The sequence below is a fragment of the Balaenoptera borealis genome (assembly GCF_965194805.1).
Source record: "Balaenoptera borealis genome assembly, chromosome: 18".
Classification (NCBI taxonomy): domain Eukaryota; kingdom Metazoa; phylum Chordata; class Mammalia; order Artiodactyla; family Balaenopteridae; genus Balaenoptera; species Balaenoptera borealis.
This window is the reverse complement of record NC_138877.1, coordinates 10,497,639-10,515,746: the sequence shown is the minus strand read 5'-3', so window position 1 is coordinate 10,515,746 and position 18,108 is coordinate 10,497,639. Positions and strand designations below refer to the sequence as shown.

Genomic DNA, 18,108 nt, shown 5'->3' with positions numbered 1-18,108 from the left:
TTTGTGTATGGTGTTAAGGAGTGTTCTAATTTCATCCTTTTACATGTAGCTGTCCATTTTTCCCAGCACCACTTATTGAAGAGGCTGCCTTTTCTCCATTGTATATTCTTGCCTCCTTTACCAAAGATAAGGTGACTGTATGTGCGTGGGTTTATCTCTGGGCTTTCTATCCTGTTCCATTGACCTATATTTCTGTTTTTGTGCCAGTACCATACCAGAAGGTAAGCTTTCTAAATCCCTACATAACTGTGCATTCATTGTGCTAGGAATTCAGAAGGATCTTTAAAGCTAAAGGCTTGTGTTCCTCAGTTCTGGAGGATTTTCTTATATTATTTCTTTAATAATTTCCTGCTCTCCATTTCCTTATTCTCTTTCTGAATTCTTATTAAGTTTGATGTTGGACTTTTGTGTTTCATCTTTTAAATCTTTTTCCCCTTTCTTTAATATTTCCATTTCTTTGTCATTTTGTACTACTTTGGGGGCACTTCTTTTCCTGTATCTTTCAATCTTTTTACTAAACATTTTATTTCAACAGTTACATTGTTGATGTTCAAGAATTTTTAAATATTCTCTGATTTGTTCTTTTTTCAGTTTGTGTGTATTTAATTTCCTGCATAATGTGTTTTTCATGGTTTGCTTTTCTGTGTATTTATTTTATTCTCACTGTTTCATGGTGAACACTTTCCTCAAATACCTTTTGATGCCTGGCTGTCCATTCATATTTAAGAGAAAAGTACTTAAAAACTAGTCAAAATTATAGGCATGGGGACAATTTATAGGGAGCAAGCTATGCTGATTTGCCAGGAAGTCAGTCACTTCATTAGGGGAGCAGCCCCCAACATCAGTGGGTGAGATCCCTACTTTGGTGCCATTCAAAGGCACCATATATCCTCCCTTCCCCTACCAGGAGAGAGAGGTGCTATCTGCTTCGAGTGATGAGGCTGCTGGGAGGTGATGGAAAGTTTGTAGGTACAATTCCAGTTGAGCCCCTGTGTTCATCCCTGTGTCTCACTCCTGTCTTTGCTCTATGCAGCCCCAAAGTTCCACTCCCCTGCCTGTCAATTACTCCAGAAAGTAAGCCTCCAGTCTCAGGCCTGGGAATATGGTAGGCTGTGAGCATTCTCTGCGATTAAGTAGATTGTCTAATGATCTGACAAAGACCTATTGATGTCATCGAATAACATAAGTTTAAGTGAGTATCCATTATTTATTTAATATTGCAGGATCTAATCCCTGGCACTACCCAATCTGAACATGCTCAAAAATCCACATTCTTCAACATACACAACCATTCAATTTGGGGAAATTTCACCACTTCAGTGGGAGGCCACAGCCCCCGTCTAGAGCCTCAGGCAGATAGTGATGGACGAGGCACACTGGAGGGTGTGGAGTCACGCTCCTGTCAGGGCTTCAGATGAGCCAGATGCTATAGGTCGGGGGCTATAAACTCAAAATCCATGGAGATTTGTTTGGCCTTTGTCAGGCTTAAAAAATTTTTTTTGAGATAATCTTTAAAATTCAGGAAATTTCACTCAAAATTCTGAGCTTCTAGCTTCTTTTAAAATCAGAGAATCTGGCAGGACCATACCTCATCCCTCCTGACAGAGAATTACTTGGGGCACATGCTCATCCAGGGCCACAACTTCTCCTACTGGCCCACTTCACTCAGGTGAAACAGCCTGTTTGCCCCTGTTAGGCATTAGACTTTGCAGCAGGTCACCCAGCAGGTCATGAATTTTTCAAGATATCAACCCACGTGCCACTCTGAGCTTCCTCAACAGAACTGTATCTATATGAAATAAAATCCAGGATTACAAGCTGTATACAGTACATGACCTGCACAACAGGTACAAGCACTCAATGATATTTGAGTGATTGAGTTTATTTGTATAAAAGACATATATTTCTAAAATCAGTTTATTACCCCCAACATAATAAAGTTGATTTGAAAGTCAACATTGCATTCTGAGGTCACAGACTCGTCATTTCAATTCTCTGACTTCTTTAGTCCTCTACCCCTGTTGGGTCTCCTGAAGACCACCAGTTCTGCTCTTATCTTCCAGGTCTTTCTCAGATTGTCTTTATCTATCCTGCGGCATGCTTTTAACTACTGTCACCAGCATATTTGATTCTGTTGCCGCTTGCCCTTTTATTGTATCTATCCTCAGACTACATTCTAGACTTGGATTCCTAATCACTGCAGGAGGAAATCACTCCAGGAGACTACATGCCATTCCAAGTTCATCTCCAAGAGGGACCCACCAAAAGGATTTGCAGTTATGATCATAGAACAGTTATCAGGTACTTAGAGGGATCATAGAATATAAGGTGCCTGAAGAATGAAAATGTTCTTAATTTTAAAAGGGAAGAAAATATGCATTTCAGAAATAGACCCATGAGCGATACTACGAAATGGCTTAATAAAAAAGACATCAGTACTGAGGAAGACAAGATAATGAGGAGGCAACATGGATTCATAAAATAAGTGCCAAACTAGCCCCCAAATAATTTTTTTATGGTTTTGTATAGCTTATCTGGGAACACAATAGACTCTACGTAATAATTTTGACAATTGCCAGATCTTCTTGGAATATTCTTGGGGTCAAGAAGAAGAAAAGTAGGACATATACAAGACAGTACTGTTGCTGTATGAATAATTAATGCTCGAAGGACCATATTTTAAGAGTGTTTATTGATTAAACAAAATGTACTGGTTTCTTATTAAGAATCAAACACTGATAGATGTTTGAAACATAATTAATGGGAAAGGTCCACTTGGGAGAAGGCGACCAACAATACCCTACAGGGTTTACTCATGGCCCTATTTCTTTTCAACATTTTTATCATCGAAAGAATGAAAACTCAAATGGCATTAATTTGAAAATTGGGAAATGCTTCAAAGCTTGATTCAAAAAGAATTCTCGGGCTTCCCTGGTGGCGCAGTGGTTGAGAATCTGCCTGCCAATGCAGGGGACACGGGTTCGAGCCCTGGTCTGGGAAGACCCCACATGCCACGGAGCAACTGGGCCCGTGAGCCACAATTACTGAGCCTGCGCGTCTGGAGCCTGTGCTCCGCAACAAGAGAGGCCGCGATGGTGAGAGGCCCGCGCACCGCGATGAAGAGTGGTCCCCACTTGCTGCAACTAGAGAAAGCCCTCGCACAGAAACGAAGACTCAACACAGTCATAAATAAATAAATAAAAGAACGTGAATTTCAAAAAAAAAAAAAAGAATTCTCCAGGCTGAAATGCTGCAAATATGTACTATAACTAGCAAAATTAAATTTTAAAGCAATGGTAAAATTATTTCTTTTTTAAATTTTTATGCAACTTAAAACAGCAACCACAGTTTCCCACCCTACTCCCCACTGCCACTGTCCCCCTTTTCTCCCCAGAGGTAACCATCTTTGACTTTTATGACTTTTTCTTTTGAAATCTACAGTTTCCACACTTCCCTACTTTAGACATGATCCACTGACTTCCTGTTACGGTAGATGAGGATTTAGCTCCCTCACACAGGCAATTTCGTTATACATCAGGTTCTGGTTTGAATAACTAATATTCAGTACTGACATTACTCTGCCAACAGGACTATTACTCACAGCTGGGTATTCTAATATGATAATTAAGACTAAGTTTCCTTTCTTATTTTTGTTTTCCTTGAAGTTAATAATTGCATTGCTTTTTTACTTCCTCGATTTTCTTTGTACCTGTGGCTAATTCTTCCCACACTTTTCCAATAGCCTCTCAGCACAAACTTCTGCAAGGTCACATCAGCCTCCAATATTTTCTTGGAGACACACTTCTGGAATCTTCTCCTCTTCTGGACTGGTTGCTCTTAGCTCTGCTGCACAGTTGATTTCTTGGGTCTACAATTCATCATCATGCTCCTGGGTTAGACCTACTGTTTTGAATATCCTATGTCTACATCACATTACACGGAGTGTATCTTCCAATAACCTCCCGATAAAGCACTCACGGAAGACGTATTTTTTGAGACTTTGAATGTCTTGAAATCTCATTATTCTACCCTCATGAATGACTAATAGTGTAGATACATAAATTCTGGTTGGAAAAAATTTTTGTTCCTTTCTTCTGAATGCCGTAACTCACTGGTCTTTGTGGTAGCCGTGAAAATGTGCCACTCAGTTCTCCTGCTGTGAGGAGCATAATTGACTATTTGCACCAGTTGCTTCCCCTTTGGCCCCTTCATTACATTGGCCCTGAGGCCATGCTTCTCATGGGATACTCCCTTATGACTGAATATAGCAGGGGTACTAAGGCAGACCCATTCCTACAAGCCATGGCCCCGTCCAATGGAAATGTTGGCTCAAGAACTCCTCGCTGGCCTGGCTGGATCTTTCTTAGACCTGTACTGACATCTGAGACTCTTCCTATCCCATCCGCCTTCCTGCCCACTCTCTTTCACAGGTGTCAGACATGCATCATGGTCTAAAGGCTCATCTGCCTTCTCCAGCTCCATCCCCTTTATACTTCACAGTTGTTTCCCCTCAATAAATGTCCTGCACATCTAATGCTGTCTTGACATTTGCTTCTCAGAAGACCAAACACAATTGAGGCTTCACTTCCTGGAAGGCAAAGAGAATGCCATTCTGGGTGATATTTAGGGGGCAGATAGTCCCCTGGCACAAGATGGTGCCCCAATTGCTAAATATTTCACCAGCAGTAACCTGGGAAAATGTCCTGGTAGAGGGGAATGCTGCTACAGATACAATGATTCAGGCACTCCAGTGTCTACAAGGAGAAGGGAATCGACTGGTTCCTGCTATATGGTATTGGGTCCCTATAGAGATATGTGAGACAGAGGGTCTCATTGGTAGCCTATAGAGAGGCCCTTATCTCCTGTACTTTCAGGAGGGAGTGATCCAGAAAGAAAAGTTCCACTGCGAATGTAGTTATCAAGCTTTTGCTTGCACCACACTTGCTACTGCCCCATTGAACAAACAAGTCACGTGCTCTAGCCCAGGGGTCCCCAACTCCTGGGCCACAGACCGCTACCGGTCTGCAGCCTGTTAGGAACCGGGCTGCACAGCAGGTGGTGAGCGGCAGGCAAGCAAGCGAAGCTTCATCTGCCGCTCCCCATCGCTCACATCACCACCTGAACCATTCCCCCCACACCCTGCCCCCCCAGTCCATGGAAAAATTGTCTTCCACAAAACTGGTCCCCGGTGCCAAAAAGGTTGGGGAACGCTGTTCTAGCCCATAGTCTATGTGGGAGGCAAGTACATAGGTCATGAATACTGAGAAGCACCGTTCAGTGGGGGCCCCAGGCCTAACACTCTACTGCACCCCTCCCTTTCTGGAACTCCTATTACTTGAATGCTGGACCTCTGGTTGGTCCACCAATTTTCTTACTTTTTTTTTTCCCAACTATTGTCCATCTCTTTGCTTTCTTTCTTGTCCTGTTCTTAGAGAGATTTCATCACCTTTATTTTCCAATTCTTCTATTAAAATTTTCATTTCTGCTATAATGTATTTAATTTCCAACTGTTCTTTCCACCTATTTTATTGTATTATCCTATTCTTATTTTCTAGATGCAACATATTCTCCTAACTCTTTAAGAATTTACTGAGTTTCTTAAAATTTATTTTTCTTTATTGAGATACAATTGACATATAATATCATTTTAGTTTCATGTATACAACATAATAATTTAATATCTGTATATATTATGGAATGATCACCACCATAAGTCTAGTTAACATTCATCACCACACAGTTACAATTTTTTTTTCTTGTGAGGAGAACTTTCAAGATCTACTCCCTTAGCAATCTTCAAACACACAGTACAGTATTAACTATAATCACCATGCTGTACATTACATCCCATGATTTATTTTATAACTAGAAGTTTGTAGTATCTTTTGACTGAGTCTTCTTTTTTTCTTTTAGCTTTTTTTCCTCCTTATATATTCTCAGTTTCCTCCAAGTTTTTGCCCCAGAAAGTTGCTTTTTTCCCCTTTATTTAGGTGGGTCTCAATCTTTCATATTAGAGGCTTTCCTCGGATCCTGTTGATTCTTGATTGTCTACTCACGTTTAAGAACGAGAAACAAAAACCCTGACTGGAAGGTCTGAGCATGTGGGTGGGGCGTGTTGATTTTGAGCTTCACTGTGGAGTGATCTGTCTCTGCCATTTGCTGTGGAACCTTTAGGATCAGCATCTTAGGTCTTTCCGCATGAGCTCATCAGACTCCCTGGAGAAGACACTTCCAGTCCCTCCCTGGAGAGTAGAAGTCACACAGCCAACACTCCCAGAGCCTGGTGGACGAGTAGAGCTGGGGGCGGGGTGGAGGAGCGGTCTGGGGAAGGGGTGGGTGTCTCACACTTGTCGCATACGTTCACTTAGTCCTTATTTTCAGTGTGTTGCTCATGCCCTCAGTTGTGCCTGATGTCCCTCAGTCCAGACACTTTGCATTTTATACTCTCCAGAAAGTTCACTTCGAGTTTTCTCCTTGAGTGGAGAAGCAGCATATGCTCAACAGGCGGGATTGGGGGAAGAGACCCAGAAATCTAGTTGTTTCTTACACAGCTTTCAACCAATTCTTCTCATTTTAAGCACCCACTCCCTTCACCTCCAGTTCCAGAGTACCTGCTCTTGCTATTCTCTGAGCCTCTGGAAGATTCTGCAATCATAGGATTGGTTCTTGGCTTCTCCCACAGCCAATTCAGCAGTCAGCTTGCTCAGATCCGCTGAGTCAGGAATACTCTCTCACGTGCTTCTCAGCTTCCAAATTTTTGTTACTATTCTACTCTCTCCATCACTGTGGGTCTTTCTCCCTCACCCTTCCCTCCTTTGCTCCTTCCCTCCCCTTGCCGCCCCCCCTTCTTTGCTTTAACTGTTTCTTTACTAAAGTTTAATGGGGTTTCAAGAGGGAAAAAACATTAGATGGGTAAATTCACTCAGCCATCTTTTCCCAGAAACACCACTTACGATTTCTCTATCACAAAAGTATTACATTTTACTTATAGAACAATTAGAAAATCCAGATAATCAGAAAGAAAAATAATTACCCATAATCGCACTATCCAGAAATAACCCACTGTTACATTTTTCTTTTTCCCTTTCACATTTTGGCAGGGGGTGGGGGTGGGGGTGGGGGGAGCCAGTGCACTCTTTCATTCATGCTCTGGATATAAATGGAAAGCAAGATAAACATGACTCCTAGCATTTCAAAGCTGAGGTCTTTGGGGAAAGACAAACAAACAAATCATTTCAATAAAATGTGTGAAGTATTATTAGAAGGGCAGTACAGGATTTTACGGGAGCAGAAAGCAGGGATATCAAATCTAGGCTTGGGCATGTCAGGAAAGAAGCTGGGGGAAAGGGCAGTGGCTGAAGAGAGCTCAGCACAGCTAAAGAGCTATAAAGTGCTCTCTACGTATTCACGCAACAGAGATATATAAGAAGCATAATGTATCATATGGCATTTTTCTCTTAATAACATACCATGTGCAACTTTTTAATCACCATACATTAACTTTTTAATGGCCGAATACTATTTATTCCACTATACCTGTGCACTGCTATTCCTTTAACAGATCACCCTAGTATATTTAGGTTATTTCCAATTTTTAAGAAGCATCTGCCATCTGTGGTAATCCTCCTCTCACCTTTACACATTGAGGATGAAATTCAATACGATTAAAAGTTCAAAAATAAGTGACAAAAGGAGATGACAGGGGAAGTCTGGCTTAACAGCAATTCACATGGGGAAAAATTTAAAAGCCTGAGAGGTTTTAGCTGACCGCAAACTAATCCGAGTCCGCAGGGAGGTAACAGCCAAAACCGCGAATGCAGTCTTGGACGGCAGGGACAGGATTTGGTGTCCAGAATAAGAAATGTGCCCTGAACATCTGGGGCAGCTGAAATTTGGTCTGCACATCAAATCTTAAGAGAAGTCTTCAAAGAGTCTGGGCTCACTTCTCCTGCTTCATGTCCTTCCCCTCCTCTCCCACCCGAGCTTCGGCCCCTCCACGCACTGATCCTGTGGCGTGAACTGCGCATTGCTGCACCTGGCCCCGGCTGCACAGCTGGTTCCCAGAACGCAGAGCCCAGAACGCCCTTCCTACTTCAGGTGTCCTCAGTCATCTCCACCGTCCGCAGCCCCTTGGTAAGGGCGATGGACACAGGCAGCTCCCACAGACAGCCCTGTTCTGCTCTGTTCCTCAAAGACCCACCCCCCTGGGGAGATAGAAAGGTCAACTCTTCCCTCTCTCTCCCCACCTTTTCCTCAAGTGTCAGAAGATAAAGAGGCCTCTCAACGGTCACATTTGCTTTCTCAGAATTCAACCACATTCCTGTCTGCCCCATCGCCGTCTCCCAAGAAGGAGCCCTGACTAAATACCAGCTCCCTCTAATTCTTCTCGGCGGAGCAGCCATGAGTGTGAATAAAGTAGAAAATACTTAGGAAGAACACAGTGGCCTTTTCAGATATTTGAAAAGCTGTCTCATCAAAAAGCAATTTGTTTTATTCTTTGAGATTTAGGAAGGCAGAGACAACCGCGGGTGAGTCCCATACAGAGGCAGGTTTCCAATCAATATAAAAGATAAAAATCGAGTGGGCAACTTGAGAGGAGCTGGGTTCCTCTTGCTGCAAATAGTCGAGCAGAAGCTAGAGGACCCCAGGACCACTGCAAGGTGTTGGTCCTGAGAAGATATCTGACCTGGGATTTCCTTGGTGCTTTCTAATTCTAACATTCTAATTATCAAATAGTAGTGCACTTACAGACATGGAAATAATAATTTCTCACCATTATATTTAAACTTAATGTATAGTACTGGTTTCAGTTTGAGTATTTTATCAAACTATAAATGATACTGGTTCATGGATGATGTTCTGGCATCCATACTTCAAACAATAATGTTATTAATAAAAAAAATCTACTCAGACTGGGGCCATGCAAGTTCACTAAATATTTATCTTTAGTCAATATATCAAATTATATCAGTCAAATTTCAGTATATTTCCTTTAAACATCAAGAAAAGGCACTTGGTAATATGTTTTATGTAAAATAAATTATCTCAAAACTGATTTGAAAATCTTTAGTCAAATGCTGTTGAAATAATTGCAAAGACTCTATCCCACTGAATGAAGAAGTGAGGCAACAATTTCTAAAGCACTCGTCTAATTCCTTTCACCTAAACAGCTCAAGAGGATCACTTCTCAAACACTCTTGCTTTTATTCACAATAAAAATTCATACCTCACCTTTGTAGAGCTCTTTACGTTTTTCAGAACATGTCGACATACATGATTTTGTTTTAATTCTCACAATATATTTGAGAGGTGGACGGTGTCGGAGAGATGAATGCTTGTCCTTAATGACGTGTTCCCACCTGATTCGCCGAGCACACGGCTACGCAGCTGCAGTAATTGCCACGCTCCTTACACCACGTGACTGAGTCCTGCCAATGGGAGGTGAGTGGAAGAGATGATGCAGCCTCCAGGTCAGGCACTCACAAGGTCACGTTCTCCCCCTTCCCCTGTTCCCCTCCTCCCCTGTCCACGGGATGAAAATGGGGATATTATTTGCCTTGGAAATGTGCAAAGGTTACACACCTATCTGGGCAGAAATTTTTTCCCCTGTTCTTCCTCACTTTTTAAAACTCCTTCCCAGATACTGGGTGAGAAAGCAGACTGTAGGTGTTCAATTTAGAAGAAAAAAAGAACATATTGAAGTAAAATTATTTTACATCTATTATTTATTCATTCATTAAAAATTGTATCGAATATTTCCTCTGCTCCAAGGACTGAGATAAGCACTAAAAATTTAAAAAGAAATATGATATGCAGTCTCTGACCTCAAGGAGTCGCAAATGAGTAAATGATCCTCTCTGCCTGTTATCGCAAAATGGGAGGGTTTGAGTCAAGTCTTTGAAGGATAAATAAGAGTTTATCCCAAGGTAGAAGGGAGAAGAGCTATACTGATCCTTTAGATTATCTTTGTGCCCAGAATGTATCAAGATAAGCATAATCTACCTTTTATATGCTCTGTTTAAGTACAGATTACAAGTATCACTTTGCAGTTTCCTGAGATGTGGATCTTGAAGGATTCAGTAACAGTATGTATTCTTACTTACCCACTCTTTATTTCTTGTCCTCCCAATTTTATTTTGTACTTTATTATCTTCCTACACCTAAAATTTCCTTTATGCCTTAAAAAGATAACATTCGTTGAAAGAAAAGCACTTTTTGTACAAATTAATTTTAAAATTCTGGCTTGGAGCAATCATATTGTTTGAAAAATTAAGATAACTCAGAAGACTTCTGTGTGCCAAATTCATGACTAACTGCACATTCAGGTAACACAGTTGTGCATTCATTCATTTTGCACTTAAGAAATGTATATTGGCATTATTTGAATGCTTAGTAGTCTGTATTTTCCCTCTTTTCTTCAACTCGAAATAACTGACATTGTAAAACATTGTTATGATTTTGAAATTATTTTATTAGTTCTTTTCCTATTTGTAAATTTTTTTCTTGGACTTGACTGTGACCTTCAAAAAACACTGTGTTCAATCAGATATTCAAAGACGAGTGAGTCAAGCTCTTCAGGAGATATTTTAATCATTTCTGATTAAACACACCATTGAATTCAGTAGTCTGTAAAATACATGAACGTTCAACCCAGTTGATTATTCCAGCAATGTACCAAAAACATTTTAATGAGAGGAAAATTGGTAAAGTGCTTCACAAAAGTACATAGCATGTAGAATTTAAACATGTATCTAGTAGATAAATTGCCTCCACTATTACTTGGGGAATGAAAACTCAACCAGATAACAAAGCCACTTCCAATAAATGCTCCTAAAGCCAGCCAGGAGAATTTCCCCACCTCCCATTCTGAAAACTTTTTTATAATGTTGCATAGTGACTGTAGATAGTTTTCAGTTGTTTGGAAATTTTTACAATGGAGTCATACATTTAATGATGAACCTTATATTTTTACTGAAAAATGTCAGATTCTGCCCCATTATATTTACTGATCTTACTATCTGATTAGGATTTAGTACCCCCTGTCCCATAAGAAAGTGGCTAGTAAGACTGACAAAGAGAGCAGATCCTAGGAGCATCAGTTTATGAAGGCAGAGTCAGGCTGTTAAACAGCCAGAAGCCACTTACTGAGCACCTACCAAGGGCAAGATGGCATTTTAGGATAGATGAAGTGAACCTGGTTTCCTCATTTAAGGAATTACCTGGCTAGTGAAAGGAAGCAAACGATTAAATAAAAGGAAAAGTATGGTAGGAGGCATCAGAGTGAAGCATTGTGGGATTCCATCGGAGGAAGAGATGGCATTCGAGTGTGGAGCCAAAGGGAGCATCTGAGCTGGTTCTCGAAGAAAAAGTGGGATTTTAATAAATGAGGGACTTTATCTTGTTCATACATAATGATATCCTTGAGAATATCCATCATGGCAAACTGCAAGGGGCAAGTGCAGAAGCAAGGACATCAGCTAGGAGGCTATTCCAGTGATGCAGGCAGAATCTGATAGGGGCTTGGACCTGTAGCTATAGATAAAAGAAGTGGTTGGATTCTGTTTACATTTTGAAGGTAGGTAGAGCTATAGGATTGGTTGATGGATTGAATATAAGATGTAAGAGAAAGGAAGAAGTTAAGGTTTGGGGCCCAACCAACTGAAAGAGCAAAGCTGCCATAATGGAGATGGGGAAAACAGGAATTTGTTTTTGGATGTTAAATGTGACATGCCTATTTGACATCAAAGTGGAGAAGGCACTCCAAGTGCTCCAAGTCTGGAGCTCAGAGCAGAAGTTCTGGCTGGAGACTCAAAATTTGGAGTCATCAGGACATAGAGTATTCAAAGAGTTCACTTGGAGCGAATCTAGAGAAGAGGTCCCAGGAGGGAGTACAAGGCACTCCAGTATTTAGAGGCAGAATGAAGAGGAATAAGCAAAGGGAACTGGGAACGAATCGCCCGTGAGCTGAGAGGAGAAGGGAGAGACAGTTGGGTTCTGGAAGCCAAGCTGAGGAAGTGCAGCAAGAAAGAGAATAGTGGCTGGAAAGATGCTGTGGACAGATCAGCTGAGACAGGAGCACTGATGTTCAATACCAGTCAGGTCTGCACTATACAAAATGCCCAAAGTAATAGCTCCCAGCCCCACCTCCTTAAGTGAAACAAGTTGTCTTTTCCCACAGGTTCCCTTTACAGACATTTGCAAGACTCCCTGGGAGGCCCATGTTTATCTTCAACTCGGTCCTGGTCCTCTCAGAAACCCACGGGCAGAACAAAAACTCAGAGGCACCGCTGGAGCTGGACTCCCAACTACAGGCCTTAACACTAGTTTTTTAGGGGCCATCAAGAACCATCTTTCAAGAGCTATGAAGGCAGAGCAGTCCCTCTTCAAGTCAGAGAGGAGGTGTGTCTTCTTCCTGGGTTATACTCATGAGCAAAGCAGTCTGGATTCCTAGGGCTCTGCAGGGAAATCCTCCTTTCAGTTCTGGCTGTCAGTCTGTCTCTGTCTCTGTCTCTCTCTCACACATACACACACACAGAGGCTATTTTTATCAAGGTTTACCTCAGTACCAGAAACCCGCAAAAAACCATGAAGACTCCATTCTGAGCAAAGCCTCCCCACCTCATTATTCATCCTGCAGTTTGTCTGGCCTGCCTCCTGTCCTCCGGGGTAGGGGGGGCAGTGTTCAAATTTCCAGTCTCCCCAGGGGGTCTCCTTAGTCCACTTGTAAATTAGTGGAAGCAGAGAATGGGGCAGGGGAGGGGTGCTGGCCAGATTTATCCTTCACAAGCATCATATCCCCAAATGCAAATGAATAAGCTAGGGGCCCAGTGACCCCTACCAGTAATATCTAAGCCCTAGCTGAAATGTTCCATTACCAAAATGTTCCATTACCAAAATCTGGGGAATATGATTTATCTTTTCAAACAAGGTCAAAACTTCCCTCCCTAACACACACGCCAAGAAAAAGTATTGAAATCAGAATGAAAATATCTCATATTAAATAATGAAAGATACCATTTTTGATCATGACAACTTATTTCTTCATAAGATACAAGAATGACTAAATTCCAAACCAAAGAAATTTGAAAGCAAAATTAATATTTTACAGCAACTATAATTATGTTTGCAGCATCAGCAAAACCAACTGTCCCCCTGTTACTAATTTCTTATGAACACAAAGTCCACTGCATTTCTTGGAAGGATGGTTAGTGTTTGGCAAGTTTTTGTGTAAGGATACAAAAATATAACTGGGAAGTTAATCAAAAGGCCAAGAGTGGGCACAAGAACCAAAAGCATGTTGACTATTTAGAATACCAGAGTAATACATGTGGAATTTGAAAAAAAATGGTATAGATCTTATTTACAAAGCAGAAATAGAGACACAGACATAGAGAACAAACATATGGATACCAAGGGGGAGGGGGTGGTGGTAGGATGAGTTGGAAGATCGGGATTGACATATATTCTCTATTGATACTATGTATAAAATAGATAACTAAAGAGAACCTACAGTATAGCACAGGGAACTCTACTCAGTGCTCTGCAGTGACCTAAATGAGAAGGAAATCCAAAAAATAGGGGATATATGTATACGTACAGCTGATTCACTTTGCTGTATAGTAGAAACTAACACAATATTGTAAAGCAACTGTACTCCAATAAAAAAAAAAAAGATCAGTAGCTTAGAATCAAAATAAAATAAAATACCAGAGTACCAGAAAGCTCCTACAGCCCCAGTTCCTTATCTTATGTATGAAATGATCATGTAAGTGGCTATAACAATTGATAACTTTTGTATTTATACAGAGTTTATTACATGCATTCTGAAAATAGAACTCATGTCATTTAAATCTAAAGTAGTAATTTTGCAGGAATGGTCTATTAGGTCCTTCAGTTGGTCCACATATCTCTTGTTTCCGGTACGAACTGAAATTTGCTTATGTTTTCTTTAAAAGAGGGGCCAGTTTTTCCCATAGTTTTTCTATCACCAACCATGAACAGGTGCTATTTAGGGTCTTCTGATTCCTTAAAAGGATTGACAGACTGAAAAAGTTTATTACCACTGCTCTAAAGTATCTTCATGAAAAATATATATCAATATAGAATCACTAAAATCACAAATTTTTTGTCAAACAAAGCCAACATTCTTTTATGACCTGTGGTACCAAACAGGTTTTGTGGAGCTGACATACAGTCTAATTAGCCATTATTACAACATTACCAGCAGCTCCAAGCAATAAGTCAACTCAATAACCCAATACTGTTCTGCCTCAATTATCTATGGCTTCAATTAAAGTGTGTAGAAGTGGTCTTCATCTTGACTCTGTTCAAAATATGTGGTTTAATTCTAAATTTAAAAATAGGTCTTCCATCTTAAAAAAAAAAAAAAGGTACTGAAGAACCTAGGGGCAGGACAGGAATAAAGACACAGATGTAGAAATGGACTTGAGGACACGGGGAGGGGGAAGGGTAAGCTGGGACGAAGTGAGAGAGTGGCATGGACTTATATATACTACCAAATGTAAAATAGACAGCTAGTGGGAAGCAGCCGCATAGCACAGGGAGATCAGTTCGGTGCTTTGTGACCACCTAGAGGGGTGGGATAGGGAGGGTGGGAGGGAGACGCAAGAGGGAGGGGATATGGGGATATATGTATATGTATAGCTGATTCACTTTGTTATACAGTAGCAACTAACACACCATTGTAAAGCAATTCTACTCCAATAAAGATGTTTAAGGAAAAATAGGTCTTCCAGTAGGCCCACAAGTCACCAAAATGTGGTGCCAAAAGTTATACATTTAAACAGTTTTATTAAAATCTTTGCACATATCCATAAAATATTCTCTCATGATACAAAATTCTGTACAAAGTGTACCAATAACTGAGATTATAAATGAACCCTCAAATCGATGAGACCTAATCTTCAATACTAAGTAAAGGAGAAAAAGGAGAATTATTTGGGGGACAACTTTATCATGGCACATTCATTCTTCCTGCTGTCAAAATTTATTAAGCCTTCTGCACAAGGGTGCTAAAATCAATTGTGTCAGCCTAATAACCTCATCCCTGAGGAATCCTTCCTATTGGAGAGAGCATCGTGCAAATACAGTTGTTGTAGGACCCAATCTGTATCACCCTGTAGTGGTTTCTGTATTTTATGGCTAGCTTTGTTTAAGATTTTATGAGAGGTCATCATACCCCTGCTGATTAAGTAAGGCTGGTGGATGTAGTGTTCAATCCTGCCACAGAAAGAACATCCAAAGACAGTTTGAACTCTGCTCTGCAGTAGATGCGATTTTAATACCTTCAAATTTGCTACAGCGTGAACTTGTGCTACAAGCAAGACAGATCTTATTGGATTAACACTGAACTCATGACATCTCCACAAACTCTAGTAGAGAGTAATGCTATCTGCGTGGCTTCCGAACAAACTTGTTTCCTTTCTCATGCTCCCCGTGGCTGCTCGTAGTCCTCCCTATCTTACCTCTAGGAATTCCTCTACCCTCAGAGAAAGGAGCTCCCTTGTCTCACAGGAGAAACTGATTCCAATTTCTTTTTGACGATGGGCCCAAAAGGGCAATCACAGGCGCTCCCACTGCGGGGACTTCCCTCCCATTCCCAACTCCACGTTTTCCAGGGAAGTCCAAGATGCTCAGCGCCCCCCGTCCCCCCACCGCCCCCCGCCTCCTCCCCGGGTGTGAATCCCAGGTAACCTCACAGATGTGCTCAAATGGAGCCTCATCTAACCGGAGATTCACGTCTCCAGTGGCCCTCTCCCTGGCGGGGCCCTCCGCCTGGCCCCTCAAACTCACCAGAAGGAGGTTGTGCGCCACCAGGTACCCGAGCCGCGGGCTGCCCTGGACGCCTGGGGCCAGGCGCCCGGTGGCATAGCCGTGCCAGGCCACCACGTAGGGGTTGTCGATGGTGATCCAGTACTTGACCTGGCCGCCGAAGTGGCGGAAGCAGAGCTCGGCGTAATCCCTGAAGTGGTTCGCTAGGGCGCGGTTGGCCCAGCCGCCATAGGCGTCCTGCAGGCGCTGGGGCAGGTCCCAGTGGTACAAGGTGACCACGGGCTGCACGCCCAGCTCCCGCAGCCGCTCCAGCAGACGCCGGTAGTAGCGCAGCCCCTCCCGGTTGGGGGCGCCGGCGCTGCCATTGGGGAACACCCGCGCCCACGAGATGGAGAAGCGGTAGTGGGTGACCCCGAGCTCGCGCAGCCCCTCCGTGTCGCGGAAGACATTGTTGTAGCCGTCGCTGGCCACGTCCCCGGTGGCGGGCGGGGACAGCGACGGGGCGCCCGACGGCAGGCCGGCTACCGGGGGGTCGCCTGGAGGCGCCGGAGGGTGGTGGGTGAACGTGTCCCAGATGGACGCACCCTTGCCGTGCTGCCGCCAGCCGCCCTCCGTCTGGTAGGCGGCGCTGCCCACGGCCCAGTGGAAGCCGTCGGGGAAGGTGTCGTGGAAGAGCCCCGCGGCACCCGGGGCCGGAGGGCGCGCGAAGCGGGCCCAGGTCTGCGCGCCGTCGCCGGGCTCGGCGCGCAGGCGGCGGCCGCCCAGGGCCAGCAGCAGCAGCAGCAGCGGTGGCGCCCGCAGACGCGGGCGGCGCGGCGGGGCGTGGGCGGGCATGCTGCGCGGGAGCCGGACGCCGGGGCGCCGCGCCGCGCCCCTTTATGCCCGCGCCGCGCCGCCCGCCCCACGCCGGCGCGCCCACCCCCGCTTCCCCAGCGGGCCCCGCCGGCAATAATTACCCGTGGCCCCGCGCCTCTCCCCGCCCCGAATTGGGGGGGGGCGGGGGCGCAAAGGGCGAGCGGGAGTCCGCGCGAGGGGCGCGACCGCGAGCAAGGTGCAACGGGCGCCGCTCCCGGACGTCGGAGAAAATGCACCTGTTCTCTGCTCCCAGGGGCAGCTGGGGATGTTTCCGCGACATGAGTGACCTGCGCGCCGCCTTCTATTCGGCATCCGCGCGCGCTCCTGGAAGAAGCCGCAGAGCCGGGGTGCGTGGTGGAAGGAAGGCGGCCACCCAACTTTCCTGAGTTCGGCGCGGGAACTTTGCATGCCCTCGCGGGGTCCGCCCGCCGGGAAGCACCTGCTTTCTCTTCTCTCCCACTCGGAGGCCGAGAAGAGTAACTGACATTACTAGAGCCGATTAGGAATTGGCCGAAATTGTACTGGGGGGCAGGGTGGGGAGAACTAGGTTGGAACTTGGAATGTTGGGAGAGAGGGACTTGTGGTGAACTTCCCCTTGAAGTGTGTAAGGAAGATGCTCCCGTGAAGAGCCCCCCGACGCGCGCAACCTGAATGGCGGGTCCCGCAGGCCCCAGTCCAGGACGCCTTCGAGGAAGACAAAGGAGATGTATGGGATGCGTTGGAACTTTGCTCTCCTCTCCCTCTTACTGTTATCTTTTAACCATTTCAAACCAGTACTTGTTCTTTAATTCGATCGTGCAGAATTACTTGGTGAACGTCAAATGACAGTTGTGATTGTTCTTCCAAAAGAGAGAGAGAAACACCAAGGTTTGTATTTTGACTAGCTGTCATTAACCTCTATTATCCTTTGCATCTGTTTTTTGAATAATCACGTTTTAGCTTTCAGCTCTGGCTTGGCAAGTAATTTATCTGTGCAAACCTTGCACGCAGCTGGGCTGGAGTGGGAGGACTCTGGGTCCCTGATCAGTGAACGGAAAAGGGAGGAGGGGTTTAGCCCAAGCAACCTCTACAACAAAATAGTCATGACGTCTTTCCGGTTACCAAAGAGCCCTTTTGATAGAAACTGTGGAGACACTGTGTCCATTAAGTGTGTGTACATCTGATCTGTGACTAACTGGGGAGTGGATGGTCTGGGCTCCACCTTTGTGATCTTGGGCGGGAAAGTCTCTCCAAGTCTTAGGATCCTTATCTATTGTATAAAATGGAGATGGCCGTGTCCGCCCTGCCGCCTTAGAGGCTTGTTACGCTCGAATGAAAAAATGTGCACACAGAGGACTCAAACATGGAAAGCCCAGACAGATGTAAGATCCTGCTAGTATCTTTGCCTTCCTCTCCAGTACCATGTGCCTCAATCCTGGCGCACCTGCTCCTGTGATCAATGACTAAGATCCTCACAGAGTA

The 18,108-nt window shown here is 43.9% G+C and overlaps 1 protein-coding gene across 8 annotated transcripts in view; it reads right to left on the bottom strand.

The window, feature by feature from the left end:
- Positions 1–16,644, bottom strand: part of KL (klotho) — a 111,789-nt gene extending 95,145 nt beyond the window's left edge. For all 8 annotated transcript variants that reach the window (XR_014236922.1, XR_014236923.1, XR_014236924.1 and 5 more), the window contains exon 1: positions 15,814–16,644. Coding sequence is in view for 1 of the 8 variants with exons in the window: in XM_082365311.1 (XP_082221437.1) it covers positions 15,814–16,626 (813 nt within the window). In the remaining 7 variants the exon portion in view is untranslated. The remainder of the gene's footprint in view (positions 1–15,813) is intronic.
- Between the last annotated feature and the right edge of the window lie 1,464 nt (positions 16,645–18,108).